Source organism: Rhinoraja longicauda, chromosome 18 (assembly GCF_053455715.1).
Source record: "Rhinoraja longicauda isolate Sanriku21f chromosome 18, sRhiLon1.1, whole genome shotgun sequence".
Classification (NCBI taxonomy): Eukaryota; Metazoa; Chordata; class Chondrichthyes; order Rajiformes; family Arhynchobatidae; genus Rhinoraja; species Rhinoraja longicauda.
In genome coordinates this window covers 18,151,963-18,172,663 of record NC_135970.1, presented here as the reverse complement: position 1 = coordinate 18,172,663, position 20,701 = coordinate 18,151,963, and the positions used below count along the sequence as shown (strand labels likewise).

The 20,701-nt window shown below is 38.6% G+C and overlaps 2 protein-coding genes across 2 annotated transcripts in view; both read right to left on the bottom strand.

Moving 5' to 3' along the window:
- Positions 1-278: 278 nt before the first annotated feature.
- Positions 279-5,911, bottom strand: LOC144602157 (cytochrome c oxidase subunit 6A2, mitochondrial-like). Its single transcript, XM_078414893.1, has 3 exons — positions 5,818-5,911; positions 2,059-2,192; positions 279-359 (listed from the first exon to the last, which is right to left on the bottom strand). Exons 1-3 carry the CDS (start codon positions 5,909-5,911, stop codon positions 279-281), a joined length of 309 nt encoding a protein of 102 aa, XP_078271019.1.
- Positions 5,912-8,702: 2,791 nt separating this feature from the next.
- The window catches only part of LOC144602290 (galanin peptides-like), a 411,360-nt gene continuing 399,361 nt past the window's right edge, over positions 8,703-20,701 (bottom strand). The window contains exons 2-7 of the mRNA XM_078415205.1: positions 17,680-17,921; positions 17,475-17,555; positions 16,308-16,362; positions 12,109-12,195; positions 10,407-10,484; positions 8,703-8,974 (exon numbers count right to left, since the gene is read on the bottom strand). Of these exons, the coding sequence (XP_078271331.1) occupies positions 8,916-8,974; positions 10,407-10,484; positions 12,109-12,195; positions 16,308-16,362; positions 17,475-17,555 (360 nt within the window). The 5' untranslated portion in view covers positions 17,680-17,921 and the 3' untranslated portion in view covers positions 8,703-8,915. The remainder of the gene's footprint in view (positions 8,975-10,406; positions 10,485-12,108; positions 12,196-16,307; positions 16,363-17,474; positions 17,556-17,679; positions 17,922-20,701) is intronic.

Below are 20,701 nucleotides of genomic sequence, written 5' to 3'. Positions count from 1 at the left end.
TTGCAGTCACAAATCAAAGTAACTGCACATTTTTTAAATTATTTTTTATCTGACACATAAAAAAATGTTTAATTGCAGGAGCAATTTCTTTGATCAGATTTCCTAATTCACTTGTTACTGAGATTTTATTTGGGAAATACAAAGGCAGTTTATACCAAATGTCTAGATTATGTACAACCTTTTATTATCAACATTAAACATGGATTACAATCGTAGACATTTATTATATACCGTTACAAATTATATTGGGGCTGTAATTTCCAGTAATTAATAAAACATTATTTTTCATAGCCAGAGGGTAACGGATTCATATGCGAATTGTGAAAAAGTGTATGATCTCCATCGCCCCAAGGAAAAGGCTGAAAACAAGAAATATTGTTAAATTAGTACCACTATGTATTGAGAAAGTATAGTTCACAAAATGCTACAGAAGCAAATCTAACTGCAAGGATCCTGCGTGAAATTGGTATGACACAATCCCTAAACACATCTCTAATCCCTAAACACATTGTAGCTTTTAATCTAGTACAAAATTGATCATTTCATTTTAATTTGAGATGGTAGAATAGGATATGGAAGAGTTTCAAACTGTCATTGATTTATTTTCACAGCTTTAAATTGTTTAACAAATATACATTAAATTGAATGTCTGTTGTGACATAACTAAATAAATAAATTAGCTTCCCAGCACTAACCAGACCCCAAATGAATGCTAATTAAAGAATTAACCAAATTTTTTTTGGTAATGATCAGAGAAGGAATGTTGATTACAACTTTGATAGCATAGTTCAAATAAACATGTTTTATAGAATATTTCTACAGGAGGAATGAGATTCAGGAGATGTTTCGTTCGTTGGCAACAGAAAGCTGAGCTGGTCATGGTGGAGCAATTAAAATTAGAAATATATAATTGGCTAGACTTGAGGGAGTTACATTAAAAGGGAAACAATACCATTGATTAAATTATTAAATTGTGTTGCTTAACCAAAAGTACTAATCAGGGAATTCCAAAAGGTAGTTTATAGCCCAAGTTTCAAAAACAGGAAGGCTGAGAAAATACAAGGAAACTGTCAATTTAGTGAGTTAAAATTCTGTTCAATCTTTGCATATATTATCTGTTGGTGGTTCTTTTACACACTGGTTGTGTCAGTAATAATTTGGTCACTTGAGCAAACTTGCATGCTGCAAATGGTGAAGCTTTAAAAAACTAACAGAAGCTTTACTCTATCCAGTTGTGCTGTATTTGACCTGGCATTGGTTTAAGATGTGATAACTAAAAAATTGAATGTGCTCTATTTATTAATGCTGAGACCCTTAACCTGGTGTGATCAAAACTAACACATCTTGGAAATATACATTTTAGTTCAAGAGACAATGCACTTGCCTGCATTTTTGACTTGGCTAAACTCATTTTATCTCAACACATAATCACAATTTGCAGCTGGGGTTGTTGGATAAAGGCATGCATTTTTCAACTGAACGCTAAAAATAACTGTATATGGTGCAGCAGTCCAATTCAACATTGTACAACCTACAGTATCCTTCATGAGAATAAGGTGGTTACATTTTGTTATTCTTCCAAAAGAAAACAATGAACAAAATAAACTTAGTACTGTTGGGTAACAGAATAAACATAGTACTGCAGTACTAAACTTAGTACTGTATGTGATACCTGTTGAATACTAATCTTGATTTTAATACCTTCAAATTATTTCATATTGATTCTTAATAATGTCAGTGTTAATGGAGATTCATTATAGAAATGTTTTATCATCTGCCCTCTCAAGATTAAAAAGATCTGTTAACTAAATGCAGGCCAGAATTTGGGCAGAGACTGGGCAATATATTCCTTCTAGAAAGACTATACATTATGATAGCTGCTGTATGGAATCAGAAGATTGTTCAGCCTCAAATCGGCAAGAACTTTTAATCATTTATTTCCATTATTTATGTAAATTTTGAAATTCAACAGACTATTATACTTTTATTCTGCTAAAGTGGAATATACTTTCAAAATAACTTTCATACATATTTCTTAAATATCTTTCCTTGACATACCTTGGTGCGGATCCGGAGATGAGCATAAGGCATAAATTCTGGAGGATTGCCTGATTTCCTTAGAAAACAATTCAACATGCAGACACCAACACCAGGCAGAGCAATGACAAATGTCAATGACTTCCACACCCGACCTGAAAAACGGGGAGAGAAAAATCTGATGATTGGCAATATGTAATAGAACTTATTGAAGCTTATTGAATGCTTGATGTTGATATAAAGAATATAAATACGAAAAAGTTTCATTGCACACCAGTTGATATTAAGAGAACATGTTTGTAAACTGGCAGATTGCCAGTAACATTCTAAAAACATGATCATTCTAATTGATGATTTGGAGTAGAATGGTACAGCAGTGATTAGACTAATTGGATTTGTCCTGTATTTCGTGGACAAGGCATACATAATAAATGCTCACATTTACAGATGGATACCTGTGTTTATACTGCATCTGATCAACTTGGATAAAGTTCTGAGGCACAAAAGCTTTAGTGCTCAAGGTATATTGTTGGTTGCATAGTCTATACAAATTTCTTAGGTGTGACAGGATTGCAGAGATTTTAATTCTAATTTTATTTTAATCTCGTTATGGGATTACTAGACTGTAAATGTATGATTTCATTGCTACTTTAAGATACCTGATGCATCTTCTGGCAAGCCCTGTACTCACTCCCATGAGTTTACATATTAGTGATAGCATTCTGCTGCTGCTAATGGCATACAATGTTTCATGACATCCAGTTTTGTGTCACTAGATCTCTTCTAAGTCTGTCCCGTTCTCATGATGATAGTGGTACATAACACAGCAAAGATTTGTTCAGTGTAAATATGTGACTTGTCTTCATATGGACTGTGTAGAAATTATTTCCACCAAAACCGTTTCCGACAGATAATTCTGTAGGATTGATGGATATGCATGTCCTTTCTCTTGGCTCACTCACTCCTGTTGCAGATTCTGTCTGGTAAATTTGTTCATCTCATTTAGTAGTCGTGCTCTTGAGCCACTCTTGCCGATATAAATGAAAATCCTAACATAGAATACATTCTTTGTTCTTTCCACTCTGAATGCTTCTTCGATGCTATGTTTAACATAAGGAAGGTGCTAAGTGATAATTAGCAAGTTATTTAATTGCCCTGCTTCACCTGCCATGAAATATCATAAGGTCCTCAGTTAATTTTGTGGAATCCCAGGATCATCATATTTTTATATAAATGTACCACACCGCTCAAGCATCTGTCATGCTGGTGAGACAAGGCATGCATGATGGAGGACAATGATTCATTGTTTAATAGATATGGGAATGACTATGACTATATCAGGCTGTTGCTTGACTGCTGTGTGAAACACTTTCTCTGCTTTGATCCCAGTCCTGTTCACAAAGAGTTTAAATGGGCTGAAAGCCCTTAGCAAATCCAAATCCCGTGCTGGACTAATTTTGTTCCAACTGGGGTAAATATTCTGCTCTTTGATTCCGCACCAGGTAAAAACTTGATGCATGTTAATTGACTCAATTCATTTAATGGGGGTGAATGTTTCGGAGAGATGGACACATTTTAGGTGATTTACATCTTTGGATTAATTGAGTTGGTGTTGGTTTATTGATGCCATGTACTGTACAGTGGAAAACTTTATTTTGTGTGCTATCCAGGTAAATCATATCATTAATGATTACATCGGATAGTGTAAAAGAGAAAATAAGCAGATTGAGGGTTCGACACCGACTACGAGTGCAATCAGCACGAGTACAATTGACCGCGAGGGATCTTCGGTATCCTCCCACACTCCAAAGACTTACAAGTTTGTAGGTTAATTGGCGGGTTTGTATATCTGGTATAAGTGTAAATTGTCCTTAGTATGTGTATGATCGTGTTAATATGCGGGGATCGCTGGTGGGCGCGGACTCGGTGTGCGGAAGGGCCTTCTTCCGTGCTCTATCTCTAAACTAAACATGATGTTGCAGCGAAAATGCTGATTAAATAAAAATTAACTGTAATCGTTTTAAGTGATTAGTGGTGCTTGTATTTGAACTATTTTTTAAATTTAGTTTTTATTGGTAATAATTTTAATAACTAATATTTTTCCACGTATGTAATTGTCATCAGTAGACAATATTTTTTGACAATTTCAATAAATCGTAAGTTTAAGGGTTGGCTTGACTAGTTAGTTGCTGGGGTTAGAACTTGGAGTTTTAACAAGCGGTCCTATGCTGTGTAGGGCTTCGCTAATCAAGGGATGGCTTGGTGAAACAAGATCAAAGATAATAGGATCTTTGAACAAGATATCAGTGTTGAAAGCTGGATATAGTGAATAAATCCACGGACGGGACATGGCCCACAATCTCTGTTATGCACCAGTGGATTCGGGGGGTAGGGACAAACCCTGGCTGTAGGTGTACCATGACATACCTTTTTTTAAATACCTGAAGAAAGTCCCAGATTAGCCCTACCTACCAGTTCCAGGGTAATTATTTCCGCACTCAGTTTCACATAATCTATATTTTCACGTTTCTACTGCCACCATGTGATGAAAGTTAGAAGCACCGCAGCTTCAAACTTGGTAACAATTTAGTCCTGGCATTTAGTTCTCTGCCTCAAATGCAATGAATTCTCATTAAATGAAATATAAAAATGACTCATATTTTATTTATATTTTATTTATATGGGTACTTTTTTTAGTGTCAGTGATTTCCACAGTCAATTTGATATTTGGTGGCATGGAGACAAACACACCTCTCGGAAGATAGAACATTTTAATGTGAGATCAGCATGATTTATTAAATGCTTTATTTTACGAAAGGTGAACAGTGAAAATATTATCGGCATCACTCAGTTTATCTCCGTTTCAGAATATAATGAACAGTGCACATTTTTGTTCACATCAGTGTGTTATTGAAGAACTAAATGACAATTCTTTCAATGTCCCCGGCATGTTTTATTTTCTTACATTGAAAAGACCAAATACTGAAACTGGGTGTTGGAGCTTGATATCACGGATACTGCAGGTCATGCTGGGGATCTCCAGCATTTTCTGTTATTTTAGATAATAATTTCGATGTGTGCCTGATGCCAGGAAAACGCAGCAAGCATAAAACTGAACCTCAGACAGTTTGAATTTGAAATGCTGGCAGCAGGCTTCCGATGGGCGCTGGTGGCTGGAATCTATTTGGCGCTATTGGCACGAATCCATCGGGGTGTAAGCGGCTGGCACCCATCGGGGTGCTTGTGGCTGGCATCCATTGGATGCTAGTGGTTGGCACCCATCGGGGAGCTAGCGGCTGGTATCTATTGGGGTGCTAACGGCTGGTATCCATTGAGGTGCTGGCGGCTGGCACCCATCGGGGTGCTAGTGGATGGCATCCCTTCCTCATAAAAAATCTCTAATAAATAAATTTACCTGACATTACTTTCGCTTCACGAAGTTGTGCGGTTGTGCGGGATTGTGACCTGACGCCCCGGCGTATGGTTTAAACTCGTTTTTGGCGGGAAACGGCGGCGCGCGCGCCGCTAACGGACAAATTTCGAGCGCCCGCACGACCGTTCATGTGAGCTGCTTGAGGTAATGTAAAATAATTCCAGTTTTACCACTATTGGCGTTGTGTGCTGTTATTTGACCCGTTCCCTGGTTTCCATGTGCCTGCCTGATTGCCGCCAGGGTCCTGGCCATCCTTAGGTCGCTCCCTCCAGTGCGTCATCTCTGACTCTGACACCATGTGGGCACGATCTCAAACGTCAAAGTTGGTCCGTGATGGCACCTCCAACCTCCTTGAAGTAGGAACTTCTGGTGTGATCCACCAGCCTCCTTGAAATAGGACCTCATCTTGTTGCCTCCAATCTTCTTGAAGTAGAACCTCATCTTGTGACCTACAAGCTCCTTGAAGTAGGGACTCCAGTCGTGACATCCAACCTCTTTGAACCTAAGCTTTGTGACTTCCTTGAAGTATGGACTTCTGTTGTGACATCCGAATTCCGTGAAGTAGAACCTAATCTTGTGACTTCCAAGCTTCTTGAAGTAGGAACTCCTGTTGGGACATCCAACCTCTTTGAAGTAGCGCAGCGGTAGAGTTGCTGCTTTACAGCGAATGCAGCGCCGGAGACTCAGGTTCGATCCTGACTACGGGTGCTGCACTGTAAGGAGTTTGTACGTTCTCCCCGTGACCTGCGTGGGTTTTCTCCGAGATCTTCGGTTTCCTCCCACACTCCAAAGACGTACAGGTATGTAGGTTAATTGGCTGGGTAAATGTAAAAATTGTCCCTAGTGGGTGTAGGATAGTGTTAATGTACGGGGATCGCTGGGCGGCACGGACTTGGAGGGCCGAAAAGGCCTGTTTCCGGCTGTATATATATGATATGATAACCTCATCTTGTGACCTCCAAGTTCCTTGAAGTAGGAACTCATGTTGTGACCTCCAACCATGAACTAGAAACTCTATCAGTTCTCCATCAATCCCATTTTATTCTCCCCGCATTCCCAGCAACTCATTCGAGGTTTTTACAGTAACCTGCATACAAGGAACAACATATAGAAACATAGAACCATAGAAAATAGGTGCAGGAGGAGGCAATTCGGCCCTTCGAGCCAGCACCGCCATTCATTGTGATCATGGCTGATCGTCCCCAATCAATACCCCGTGCCTGCCTTCTCCCCATATCCCTTGATTCCACTAGCCCCTAACTCTGGGCAGTGGGCAAGTCCTAAATGGGACTTGTACGGGAGTTGGACGACCCCGCCCCCACGATGTCTCCACTGTCTTGTGTGCATGCCACATGTACAGTCGGCAAGTCGTTGGTTCCAGCGGCTTTAGGGCTTGTCTACCTAGTATGTGAAGCCTGGGTTTGGCGGATTGCGCGGAGGAAACCACCAAAAGGTTCAACGGGCAGAAAGACGATCCCAGCAAAGCGTCGTGGAGCGCAAACAGGGCAGAGTGAGATACGTAGGACACTTCTGACCATCCACTGCATCCTGACCTGTCCCCAGCCGTCCCGACTATGCTTGCTGCTGGAACCCGATAGGCCAGGATGAGAGAGTGAGGCCGACGATCTGCACAACCTCCCCCTCACTTAAATCCAAGTCAAGCGCAAGTCATGACTTCAATCCCATACCGTGCAACCTCAAGTCCTGTGGCGATGGGAGAGTGGCGAAGCAGCAGGCTACACTGGAAGCTGTAGTCACAAACCTGCACACAGGCGGCCCAGGGCATAGGGTCGCTCTCTACTGGACCGAAGCAGCAGTGGAGTTCGGCAGCCCACCGGGTGTCTGAGCAGCCCTCTTTAGGATACGCTCTGCTCACCTCCTTGGAGGAAGGGGCTAGAAAAGGTGCCTCAAACATAGCCTGCTTCACTTCACCTTGGCCAGTATACCGCGGCTGGTGGCGATCCCAATCAGCCAATTGACCTACCAACCCATGCCTGGATGTTGGAGAAATCTAGAATCCATGGAGGAAACCCATGCTCTCTCAGGGAGAATGTGCTTGCTTCACACAGACAGCACTGGAGAATATAAAATGTGGATGCATTAATATTGTTTAATATAAAATTATATTTCATTTGTTTTTATTCCAGCACATCTTCTTCAAAATGCTACTGAAGAGGGACAGCATCGCTCTTTTACTTTTAAGAAGTGTGTTACAAGAAGCATTCCAAGAGAGCTTTAAAGTGCTTGCCTGTGGCCTGGGTGCACTAGTTCCAATGCCCGTTAGTTATAAACCATTGCCTTCTATTTTGTACCAAGTGATTAGCTGAGAAATCAATTGACGTTTTTCTTGATTATTCAGTTGCCTACTGTTCCCTTTGTTCCACGCAATGAAAACACCAGCAGAAAATAGATATGCTTCATTGGTTCCTTTTATATGCTTGTTACTTATTTTCATATGGTTCTCCCGCTTTTCATTGTCCCTGGTATATGCCTTGTTAGTCTGGTATATTCCAGTATGGTCTAGATTCAATCACTGCGGGTCTTAAAAATCTGAATAAAGTTTCAACTGTTTAACATCAAAAGTACTAAAGAAAATACAACCATTCGGCTATTAAACACTACAATCTCAAATAAGCTCTGAACTACAAAGATTTTTATTGCACCTTTGTTTTTTGTGTGTATATATATGTGCATGTGAGTATATATGATTTATATATATGTGTATTTGTGAGTATGTGTATATAGACACACACTGAACTTTTTTTATCTTGTTATATTGTTTATCATGTACTTGTTTACATATTCCGTTGTGCTGCTGCATGTAAGAATTCCGTTGTTCTATCTGGGACATATGACAATAAAACACTCTTGAATCTTGACTCTTGAAAACGCCTACTCTTTTCCTGGGCAAAAGACAGAAATGTCTTATATGAAAAACTTGAATAAATGTTGTCTAAGTTTCACTCTGCTTCCCATGTTAGTGACTATTACATTAAAAATTTGACTACTGTAGTTTTGCATAGGAGTGTAAATTAGTTGTATTTCGTTGTGTCATGTTTCAGAATGTTGACGTTTCAAGATATAAAAAAGAGCTAATTGGCTTCTTCATGAGGCTGGTGGGACATTCTTGAATCAATAATTCTGGCAGACTCCCAGTAGTTACTTAGGTAATGTTACAAAGAAAATCTTATGTCAGTGAAAAAATTCCAAGCTTTGAAATAATTGCAGCTGCTAATTTTAATGGTCTACGCATTTTCCTCAGTGAGGAAACAAAGAATCTCACAAAGTATTAATCTCAATAAAAGTCAACAAAATTAATATAAAGTAATATTTTCAACCATCTAATTGCAATGTATCTTAGTGCGACGATTTAATTTGTTCACCATCATGGAAGTTGCAGTTGCATATCCCATGTTGTCATGTTCCAGAAAGTCTGTTCTATAGGTTATGACTGTCCAACCTCAGATGGTAATAATGATTGCAAGTTGTCAAGACCACCGATTTCTGAAACAAATAAGAGTGTTCATTAGGTCAAGATTATACAATGGACAAATGTTATGACTCTGTGTTTATTGCAGTCCCCCGCAAGGGTCACAAATCTTTCTTCAGATGCATGCGCTAAATTTTTCAGTGCAGTTTACTTTATTATCACGTGTACCGAGCGAGGTACAGTGAAAAGCTTTTATTGCATGCTATCCAGTCAGCGGAAAGACAATACATGATTACAATCGAACCATTTACAGTATAGATACATGATAAGGGAATAACGTTTAGTGCAAGGTAAAGCCGGCAAAATCCGTTCAAGGACAGTCTGAGGGTCACCAATGAGGTAGAGAGCAGTTCAGGACTACTCTCTGGTTGTGGTAGGATGATTCATTTGCCTGATAACAGCTGGGAAGAAACTGTCCCTGAATCTGGAGGTGTGCGTTTCACACTTCTATATCTTTTGCCTGATAGGAGAGGGGAAAATCGGGGTGCGACTCGTCATTGATTATGCTGCTGGCCTTGCCCAAGGCAGCGTGAGGTATAAATGAAGTCAATGGAAGGGAGGTTGGTTTGTGTGATGGTCTGGGCTGCATCCACAATTCGCTGCATTTCTACTTAACTGAGATGTTTATCACAGAAAAAGTGAACATTTTGTATTTACAGCACACAGTATTTGCATTATTTCTACTGAGAATGTGTGATAGTTTAAATTGTTTCCCGAGTAATGCTCACTTTATTCTTTTTAATATTAAAAAAATATTTTTAGCATCATCTAAAAATGTCTGTTTTTTGAGTGAGATTAACAAATCATTATCACTTGCAGTTGAACTGGGATTTTAAAAAAACTATTGACCTCTACCGAAAGCAACTGGTTTGAGTGTAATCTAATTAATTTCACAAAGAATTAAAACAACAGACTAGAACTATATTTTTCTCTTATCACTTTGAATCAGATTCAGGCTTTTCGTTTAATAAAATATCGTGATTGGTTAACTGTATCAGACCTCCATTTTAAAAAAAAGTACATTGAAATACATTTCTCGATTTCCTTAAAACCCATATTGTTAATCAGTAAGCATGTGAGTAAAAATGCTTGATTGATGACACCATTGATGTCATTTGGTGACAATTTAGTGTTTTTTAAAATAAATTCCACTTATTTTTTAATGTAATTCAATATCATTCATTTATCAGATGAAAAATACAGAAATACGTATTTGAGAAAATATAACTAGTAATTGCCTTTTAATCTGTACAGGAATCTGTAAGTATCACCCATGAGGTCAACTAGTTTGCAGTACCGTGACACCTAATCTGAATAAGAAGTATCAAAGTACACCATTCACAAACTGTTCCATCAATCAATGAAACCTTGACATATTAATTACATCTCCTGATTTTTGCTCTATATTTTCCTGTTAAACATGTTTCCAGTGTTAAATATTCTCACCTTTTAAGTGCAGGTACATGAGAAATTCTATGGCAATACGTGCAATGCTTTCATCGGTGAGGGTTTGTAGCAAGTTACCTGGAAAATATTTGTAAAGATTTGTTTAGTCTTAAATGTATTTTTATAATTTTATATTCAAAATGAGGAATGGAATGTGACATAAGAAATCAAAGTCCGAATAGAACATGTGACCTTCGAGTAAGAGTAAGATCCTCTCATCCACTTTTCTCCATAATTCCTAGATTGCATTACTTTGCTAAAGGCTACCAATCTCAGCCTTGAATACACTCAACCTCAGAGCAATGTAAGGTCTCATGAGAGAATTTCAACGGTTAACAAACCTTGAGTCGAGCGACTTCTGACCTCTGTCTTAAACCACTAATAAATAGCCTCTCAGTTAATCAGTCTCATAATATTTCATCCTGTTAATCAGTCTCATCCTGTTAATCAGTCTCATAATGTTGTAAATCTCAGAAAGAACTCATTTTTCTCAGTGAGCAAATACAGGTCAATTTTATCCACCCTCCCTTAAAGGACAATTTCCTTTTCCAAGAAACCAATCTATTGAATTCATGCTGTGCTGATTCCAAGGCTAACCAATAAATATGGGGGTTAAAAGTGCACATGGTACTCCAGATATATAGCATATTCCTTCACAACAAATGGTCCTAGGTTAGAATAATGAGCCAGTTGCAATGCTGATAATCCCCCAATATCCAATTTTACATTTTTAATTGTTAGTATTGATGTATCAGTTTTGATTATCAGCTCATTAATCCATAATACATTCATTAATGATCAGATGTATCAGTCACTTAATCCAACCTAACCTTTTACATGGAGACTGATGAAAAAATCTATATTTGTAAATTGAAATGATATATTAATTTCAATTTATTTAATAAAAATATTAGACATTGTTAAAATATAGAAAACACAGATTTTGTTTAAGAATTTTAGTCGTTTATATGTATACAATTTACTTGCTACTATTTATTCCATTATCACCTAGTACAAAAGAAAATTAAACTGGTAGTTTGAATCAATTAGTTAGGAGAAATAGGAAAAAAAACTGCAGATGCTGGTTTAAATCGAAGGTAGACGTAAAATGCTGGAGTAACTCAGCGGATCTGAGTTAAAACGTGGTTGTAGAGTTGGAGGCCAGGAGGAATCACAGAGGGGGAGCAGTGAGAGAGCATGTTGCTAAACTCTCATCAAAGAGAGGAGAACTTCTTCAAAGTAGACATACCTTGAGGAGAATTCGCAGTGGAGTGGCAAGATGTGTTGGAAAAAAACTGCAGATGCTGGTTTATTCTCTTCAAGGTATGTCTACTTTGAAGAAGTTCTCCTCCTCTCTTCATCAAGAATTTAGCAACATGATCTCTCACTGCTCCCCCTCTGTGATTCCTCCTGCCCTCTAACTCTACGACCACGTTTTAACCCAGATTGTCTACCTTCGATTTAAACCAGCATCTGCAGTTTTTTTTCCAACACATCTTGCCGCTCCACTGCGAATTCTCGTCAAGGTATGTTTACTTTGAAGAAATTCTCCTCTTCTCTTCGACAAGAGTTTAGCAACATGCTCTCTCACTGCTCCCCCTCTATGATTCCTCCTGCCCTCCAATTCTACGACCATGTATTAACCCAGACCCGCTTAGTTACTCCAGCATTTTGTGTCTAGTTAGGAGAAATAGTTTCTTACCAGGTTTGATATCATTTTCAAGTTGCAGATCACGTTTTCCAGCAAGGCCTTGCTTTTCATTCATAAATTGGTAATTATCCATGGCATCTATGAGCAGCAGGGTTATCAGGTGAAACAGAGAACTTATATTAATTAAAAATATACCTCTTAATATATGGTTAACATATGATGAGCGTTTGACAGACTGGGCCTGTACTCTCTGGAGTTATGAAGAATGAGGGGGGACCTCATTGAAATGTACAGAATAGTAAAAGTCTTGGCTAGAGTGGATGTGGGGAGGATGTTTCCACTAGTGGGAGAGTCTAGGACTAGAAGTCATAGCCTCAGAATTAAAGGAAGTTCTTCTAGGAAGGAGATGAGGAGGAGTTTCTTTAGTCAGAGGATGGTGAATGTGGAATTCTTTGCCACAGAAGGCCGTTAGTGGATATATTTAAGGCAGTGATAGATAGACTCTTGATTAGTACGGGTGTCAGAGGTTATGGGGAAAAGGCAGGAGGATGGGGTTAGGAGGGAGAGATATATCAGCCATGATTGAATGGCACAGTAGACTTGATGGGCCAAATGGCCTAATTCTGCTCCTATCACTTATGATCTTATGATGATCTCTGGAACCACAAAATATATAAATAAAATTCAAAACTCTAAATTTCTATTGCTATTGAATTAAAAAAATAATTATGGTGTTTCATCTCCAAGTTATTAGTAAGCCACATCAAAATAATAATAATTATGGCTCGTTGTTCCATATAAATCATTATCTAGGATGCATTGGATAATGAAACACATGAAGACTTTTTTCCCCATATTTTTTCTGCTTTCTTTCTAAGAGGATGTTGTCTAAAAATACTTGTGTAGCTCAGAACTTTGTGTGTTGTGCAAGTAGATTTTATTTTAAATCCAATTGCCAAATATGACTGGGTATTTGCTTGGCACTGATATTTAATCCAGATATTTAATCATAGGAAAGGTATATGTATGTGGCCATTAAGCCTATGTTGTGAAGTGGTTCAGTACAGCCTCCATTTGCTGAAGCAGAAATAGACCTGTAGGTTGAGCTCTGCTCAAGTGTGGGTTCAAGGTCCTAGACTCATGAAACAGCTGCCAGCATGTCTAAGAAATCAAAACTGCAACAGGAAGCTCAGAATGCCGCTGGACTGTCCGAGTTCTTCCATCATTTCTGTTTTTGTTTAAGGTACCACAAAAGGATGTTGCATTAAAAAATGCCCTTACATAGTCAGGTGTGATATTTTAGCATGGAAACAACTTTGGTTGAAGGACAGAATACAATATGAATAAATTAGTGATTTTAGCGTGACAGATTGTTAATTAACAATCAGTCCTTGATTGTTAATGATTTAGTTAACTTAATGTTGATGGTATAAAGGTGGGTCGGCATGTGAGCTCTGAGGAGAAGACAATGTGGGTAATTTGAATACAACACAAGAAAATGGAAGATTTTGCATGTTGTAGACAGAACTTATTAAATACTTTGAAAATAGTGATTAATAGTAGATGTTGATGTGTTGGTTCAGAAAACAAACATGTGGAGACACCAAGGAAGCAGGAAACCAAATAGTAGGTTAATCTTCATGCCAAGGGTATTTAGAATCCAAATCTCATTTGGAGTTGTTCGCATGGTTTTGGTCTCTGTGCCTAAAGATGGAAGTCTTTAAAAGGTTCTCGTCTTTGAGACAGAATCATAGCAAATATGTGGCACAGGAGATTGTCATGGGGAAAATATATTCAACAAGACAACACCGTTGGTGTTAAATTTGAAGAAAGGAGTTTAGTTTCCTGTTGATTTATTCTGAAGAACAATTTAATAAGGTATTGAATACCTGGGATATGACATTTCCAATGTTTACAAGAATGATGCCAGGACTCAAGGGCCTGAGCTGTAGGGATAGATTGAGGCAGCCTAGCACTTTTATTCCTTGGAAGGCAGGATGATGAAGAGTGATTTTATAGAGGTGTATAAGATCTTGAGAGGAATAGATAAAGTAATTGCACAGTCTTTTACTTGGGTATAAGCAGTGGAATCAAGAACCTGAGGATATATGTTCAAGGGGAGAAGGGAAAGATTTAATAGGAATTTGAGGGGCAACTTTTTTTACACAAAAGCTGGTAGGTGTATGGAACGAGCTGCTGGAGGAGGGAATTGAGACAGGTGCTATCTCAACATTTAAAAACATTTGGACAGGTATATGGATAGGATAGGTTTAGAGGGATATGGGCCAAATGCAGGCAGGCGCAACTAGTGTAGATGGGACATGTTGGTCGGTATGGGCAAGTTGTGCCTGTTTCCACGCTGTATGACTACGACTTTGGAACACTGCCTGAAAAAGCAGTAGAATTAAAAAAATTGTCAGATTTAAAAAGTACTTGGATGTATTCTTGAAAAGAGCTATCAAGGGCTTTGAAGCTGGGATCAGGTTGTTCTTTGAGAGGCACAGTTACAATGAACTGGATGACTGACTACTGTGCCATATAATTTCTATAATTCTGTCCTGTGAATTTGTACCCTGGTTTGTGATCTTTCTGTCAAGTAAAATAGGTCCTTACAATTCACTCACTTCCTCCAGACCTCTAATAATTTACACAGTTCAATTAAGTTCCCCCTATTTATTTCAGTCCAGGCAACATACTAGTAAATCTGCTATACACCCTCTGCACTGCAATGGTATCTTCCTGGTAATATGGTGATCAAAAATAAGCTGCAGCCAAACTGTTGTTGATTATAATTCTCGCAGAATCTCTTTGTTCTTATAGTTTATGCCTCAGGTAACAGGAAAATATCCCACAGTGCTGTTTAGCTGTGCAAACTTTAAGGATCTGTAGGTATACACTCCAAAATTCTTGGTTCCTCAACACTTCCCAGTATGCTCCTAATTAGTGAGCATTCCCTTGTCATGTTGCACTATCCCAAATGCATTATGATCCACTTCTCCAGAATAAATGTCATTTGCACTTTGCCACCTAAATGATTAGACTGTGTCCATAGCCAAAAGCTTTCCTCCTCTCTTGTAAACTCCATGACCAATATTTTTTAGCATCTATGAACTTCTTTATCATGCTCCTCACATTTGATTCAAAATATTAAAGTGCATACTATAAACAGTAAGGGACTGGATATTCAGAAACCCCATTGAACAGCCCTTCAGACACTAAAGTATCCATCAATATCCACAGACCTTTGCTTCCTGCTTTCCTGAATTTGTTTTTGACCAGCTTGCTAAATGTCACCTTGTCAAAAGACTTGCTAAAATCCATGCAGATCAATCATATCAAATACATTGCTGTCATCTACACTCTTTGTTATCAATTATTCATGCATATCCTTCCAAACTAATGTTAATGACCCTTGATTAACATGCATTTCCAAATGAAAGTTTACATTGTCATCAGAGTTGATTCCAATAATTAGCCCGCCATGAGGATGGCAGATTTCCCTGCACGGTAGCGCAGCGGTAGAGTTGCTGCTTTACAGCGAATGCAGCGCCGGAGACTCAGGTTCGATCCTGACTACGGGTGCTGCACTGTAAGGAGTTTGTACGTTCTCCCCGTGACCTGCGTGGGTTTTCTCCGAGATCTTCGGTTTCCTCCCACACTCCAAAGACGTACAGGTATGTAGGTTAATTGGCTGGGTAAATGTAAAAATTGTCCCTAGTGGGTGTAGGATAGTGTTAATGTGCGGGGATCGCTGGGCGGCACGGACTTGGAGGGCCGAAAAGGCCTGTTTCCGTCTGTATATATATGATATGATATGATATGATTTAGTGAAAGACAATTCATGTAATTTCATTGTTACAGTTTCCGAGACTACAGCATTAATCGCAGATATATTTGAATTTAATTTTCTCAACTCGCAGGTTGAGATTTGAATAATTGTCTCTGGATCAAAGATCCAGAACCAGTTTGGTAATTTAATTATGGTATTGTATATTTGGATGTTTCCAATATTATAAAGCCTGCATTTGAGAGTCAGCAGCAGAAGAAAATCAAAGAGGTTTACAAGAATTAACAAGAATTTCTTTTCACGTTCCAAAGTAGACAGGCCACACAAATACCACAGTTTGTTAAATTACTAAGATGTTTCATTGACAGTACATTATGACTCAGGAGTGGGCACAAAGGCTGACATTTTTCAAATAGGTACTAAATGATGTTTAGAGTTTGAACTATTTGCACAGCATACTCACGTGGTCCTAGTAGGTATCCTGCACTGTTTAGTGTCCAACCCCTTTTCTCTTTTGCCTGTTGGAGAAATATTTAAATATTATCTTTACAGTGATCTTCAGTCCCCCCAAATAATAACACAAATCTATTTCTAAAATTAAACACCAACCACTCAAAACACAAAAGCTAATGTTTTAAAGGACTGAAAGTGGAATCCAACACAGAACTTTCTAGCTGGTTCCAGTCCCCCTTTCTTAAACATAGGAAATATGCATAGCTTTAAGGTGTGAGAGGAAAAATCTAAAAGAGATGTGTAGGGCAAATGTTTTTACAGAGAGTGACAGGTGCCTGGAACATGTTGTTAAAGGATGGTGATGGAAGCAGATATGATAGTGGCATTTAAAGGGATCTTGGATAGGCACATGGATATGAAGGGATATGGATTACATGCAGGCAAAGGAGATTCGTTTAATGTGGCCTGCTTCTATACTGTACAAAGTTCTACATTTCTAAATGTTCTAAATTTGCTATGAGCATTTCCATCCAACAGCTTAACTTTACCTGTAGTTAATTGGACAAATTGCTGAGAAACAACTAGCTGACTCACTGCACTGGTAGATCCCCCGATGGGGGAGCTTGACCGTCCCGACTTGGTGGGCCCGACTGCTGGCTACCGGATCCCGTCAACGGAAGGCTGGAGGCCCCCGACCGCGGGAGAACAAAGAAGGGAAGAGATTGAACTTATTTTTCGCCTTCCATCACAGCGAGGAATGTTGGGGAGTCACTGTGGTGAATGTTTATGTTAAAATATATTTTGTGTGTTTTGTTGCTTTTTATTGGTATGACTTGTATGGCAAATCAAATTCCTCGAATGCTGCAAAACATACTTGGCTAATAAAGTATCATTATGATGAAATGTTGAATAATCTGCCAAGGACTTGGAACACTTTCTGGTGTCATTTCACGATGTCAGCACTACATTTTTTTTTGTTCCCACAGTATAATATTTCAAACAATTGTACATTAGACATTCCTGTCTTACAGACTTCTAGTGTTTTCTCAATAATCTTGGGCATTATCGGGAGAAACTCGTAAATTAGCAGCCCTATGTTCAATTTAGCCCTGGCTAAATTCACTGAAATAAAGGACACTCTAAACGGAAACCAGAAATCTACAAAAACAAAACTCACGGAGAGAGCAAGCCCAAAGGAATGAGAGATGACCATGCACAGGACGAAGGATGCACACAAGAAGCTGGCGCAGGTCGGCATCTGAAAGCGAAGGGGAGTAGAAAATGAGAAGATTCCTTTAGAAGCGTTCATTAGAGAGATAACCCGGGCGTGTTAAGAAAAGAAAAGTAATTTGAATATTAATGTTTGAGTGTTATGATCTTACCTTGACTTGGGCGTGTTCGTTTTCTTCCGAACTCAGTAGTTTGAATCTTTTAATGCGATTGAAGTTACTCTTCTAACACAGTTGGTTCTCGATTGGAATGATTGCTGAATAACATAGGTTCTTGGAAATGCGAGTGTAAGCGATGCACTTTATAGGGGAAGTCACGGACATCATCAACCTCTCTTCCGCGTCACGAGCTCTGTTTACTCTGTATGTCACCCCCATCAGTATCAAAATTGCACCTATTAAATTAAGTATACTTTTAGGTAATTTGGCTGCTTAGAGACACGAATCACATAATTACATTTGATGAGTACACTGTCCGAAGGCTGACTACACAAAGCGCAAATTGCCTACCGCGCATTGTCAATGAACTGTGGGTCAAATCAAACAGAAGGACGTGCATTTTTTTTGCTTCTCAGAAGTTTTATATTATCCGTGCCTCACAGATTACTTTCTAAATTATACAGTTGCAAAAATGCGAATATATACTATTTCACGATTAGATATCAAAACGAGATCATTACTCACTCCCCCGCGATAAAACAATCGGTGTTACAGATTAAAATCTCTTCCACTTCAATACTTTAAACTGGGCATCGAGAGCAGATTTAAAACGACATGGATTCCTGTTGAAGTTACTTTCAAATGGGAAATACGCACCACTACGTTAAAGCTATGGAGCTATACAGCCGCGTAACAGGCCTTTTGGCCCACTTTATCCATGCCGACCAATTTAGCATAACGGGTTGGTTCCATTTGCCTGCATTCGGGCCGCAGCCTTTAAACTCTAACTTTCTATATATCTGTCCGAATGTTTTTTAAAAGTTGTACTTGTATTCGCTTATATAGCTTCTGCAGCTCATTCCAGATACAGATCACCCTCTAAAATCTCTCCCCCTCTCACGTATGGCCTCTAGTTTATGAATCCCCTCTCTTGAGAAAAAGACCGTGAGAGTTCTATTTATCCAAGCCTTTCACGATGTTGTCCACCTCATAAAGTCACCCCTCAGCCTCCTTCTCAAAAAGTATCACCGCAACCAATCTCTGCCTATAATTCAAGCCTGCAAGCCCAGGTAACATCCTGGTGAATCTCTTCTACTCCTTTTCCATCTTAATGACATCCTTCCTTTAGCTTGGCAAACAGATCAGCATACAGTACTCCAAATGTGGTCTCACCAGCGATGTGTACAGCTGCATCATGATGTTCAAACTTTTATACTAGTATCCTTCCCAATGAAGGCAAGTGTGCTAAATGCCTTCTTCACCATACTGTCCACTTGACTCGCTACTTTCAGAGAACCCTGCATTTGTACTCCCAGATCGCCTACTCCCAGATTGCAACACTCTCTTGGGCTCCATCATTTGTTAACCAGGTTTGACATATCAAAGGGCAACACTTCACACTTGTCAGAATTAACTTCCATTTGCGATTCCTTGGGCCACCTTCTTAACTGATATCATTACTATTGTAAACTTAGATATCCTTCCCCATACTCATTTTGGTATCGTATGAAAATGTTAATTACATTGTCGCCCCAATAGTTAATGTAGATAACAAAAAAAACAGTGATCCCGGCAGCAACCCCTGCAACACTCCCACTGGCCACAGACCTCCAATGAGGAAAAAAACCCTCCACAACTACCCTTTCATCCATGCCAATTTTGAATGCAATAAGCTATCTTGTTTTGGATTCCATACAATCTAACCGTCCATTATCGCCTACAGTGCACAAATTAGTCAAAGGCCTTGTTAAAGTCTAAATTGACAAAGTCCATGACCCTGTCCTCATCAATCCTCTAAGTAATCTCTTCAAAACACTGTCAGATTTTGTGAAACGCGATTTCCCATGAAGCTCAATGCTAAAATGTTCCCAAAATTTGCAAATACTAATGCAAATGATGAAGTTCTCAAAATGAAATCTGAAAGAAAGAATGCTGCTGTGGAGGAAGAGAAAAAAGAAGCAAGATGTAGAAGGCAAAACAACCCCATGGAAACAGACACAACCAATAGTCCCAAGAATTGGATGCTAAAGCAAGGGTATGTTGTGCAGTTTGAAGCTGAATGATTTTTGTATGATTGTTGTTTTAAAGGCTTGCAAAAGTCCAGTATCCTGTGCATGTAACATGTGCACAGTGAAGAGTTTTACTTCCCAACTCACCTGAGTCACACAAGCTATTTAGAAAAAATGACAGCACATTCTAGGGTTGAATTAGATTAGCTTGGCAGCAATCTCTTTTACTATGGCCTATACTTTATCTTTGATAGTGAGTAAGATAAGCCCATTCCTGATTATTTAAGAAATGGAAACTGGAATAAGTAATTGGTAACTGTGCGTGAACTGTTCTAATTTGAAAATGAGCATATTTATTTGCAAGATATTCTGCATCTTTGCAATGATGTTGTTATACACCTTTTTCACAATGCTCTATTGTAATGCGTTTCTCCTGCTTATTTGATGAACCCAAGAAATAATATTATGGTGTGTTCTTGTGACGAGTAAACTTGCAATGTTGGTGCAGTTATCCATGTGCACATGGTTATTTTAAAATGAAAGAACTTTGTTTTCTGTCTGCAACATAAACTTTTCTATCATTGGGTAATGCAGCTTTATTGTAGAATTACAGTATTTGACAAAATGACAATATTTAAGGTATATTTAAGTGATTATGTTCTCTGATGGAATAAGGTTTCTTGAATTAGGCAGCAAACTTTTCACTTATTGGAACTTGCACTTTTCAAAAATAAGAATTTAGAATTTCACATTATGAACTCAATCACACTAATTTGATGTCCAGAATAAGTTAAACAAAATCTTCCTTCAAATAAACATTGTGAAGGATCAAGTCATTGTCTTCAGCCTTTGTTACAACTTCCATTTCTCAGAAATTGACTTAATCCCTCTTGCCAATACTTGTCAAGTGATAGGCGGATACAGGTGTGGGGTGGTGATTGGCAGATGGGTGGAGTAAGTGACAAAATCTTGAGTTAAAAAAAGAGACAAAACGAGATCAGATTAAG

Excerpts from the sequence above, each read along its gene's own strand:
- LOC144602157 (XM_078414893.1), bottom strand. The coding sequence starts at position 5,911 with ATGAGGTTCTACTTCAAGAAGATTGGAGGCAACAAGATGAGGTCCTAT. Across the intron at positions 2,193-5,817 it reads GAAGTTCCTACTTCAAGGAG|GTCGGGTGTGGAAGTCATTG; the intron begins GTTGGAGGTGCC and ends CCCGTTTTTCAG. Across the intron at positions 360-2,058 it reads ATCTCCGGATCCGCACCAAG|CCTTTTCCTTGGGGCGATGG; the intron begins GTATGTCAAGGA and ends TCTTGTTTTCAG.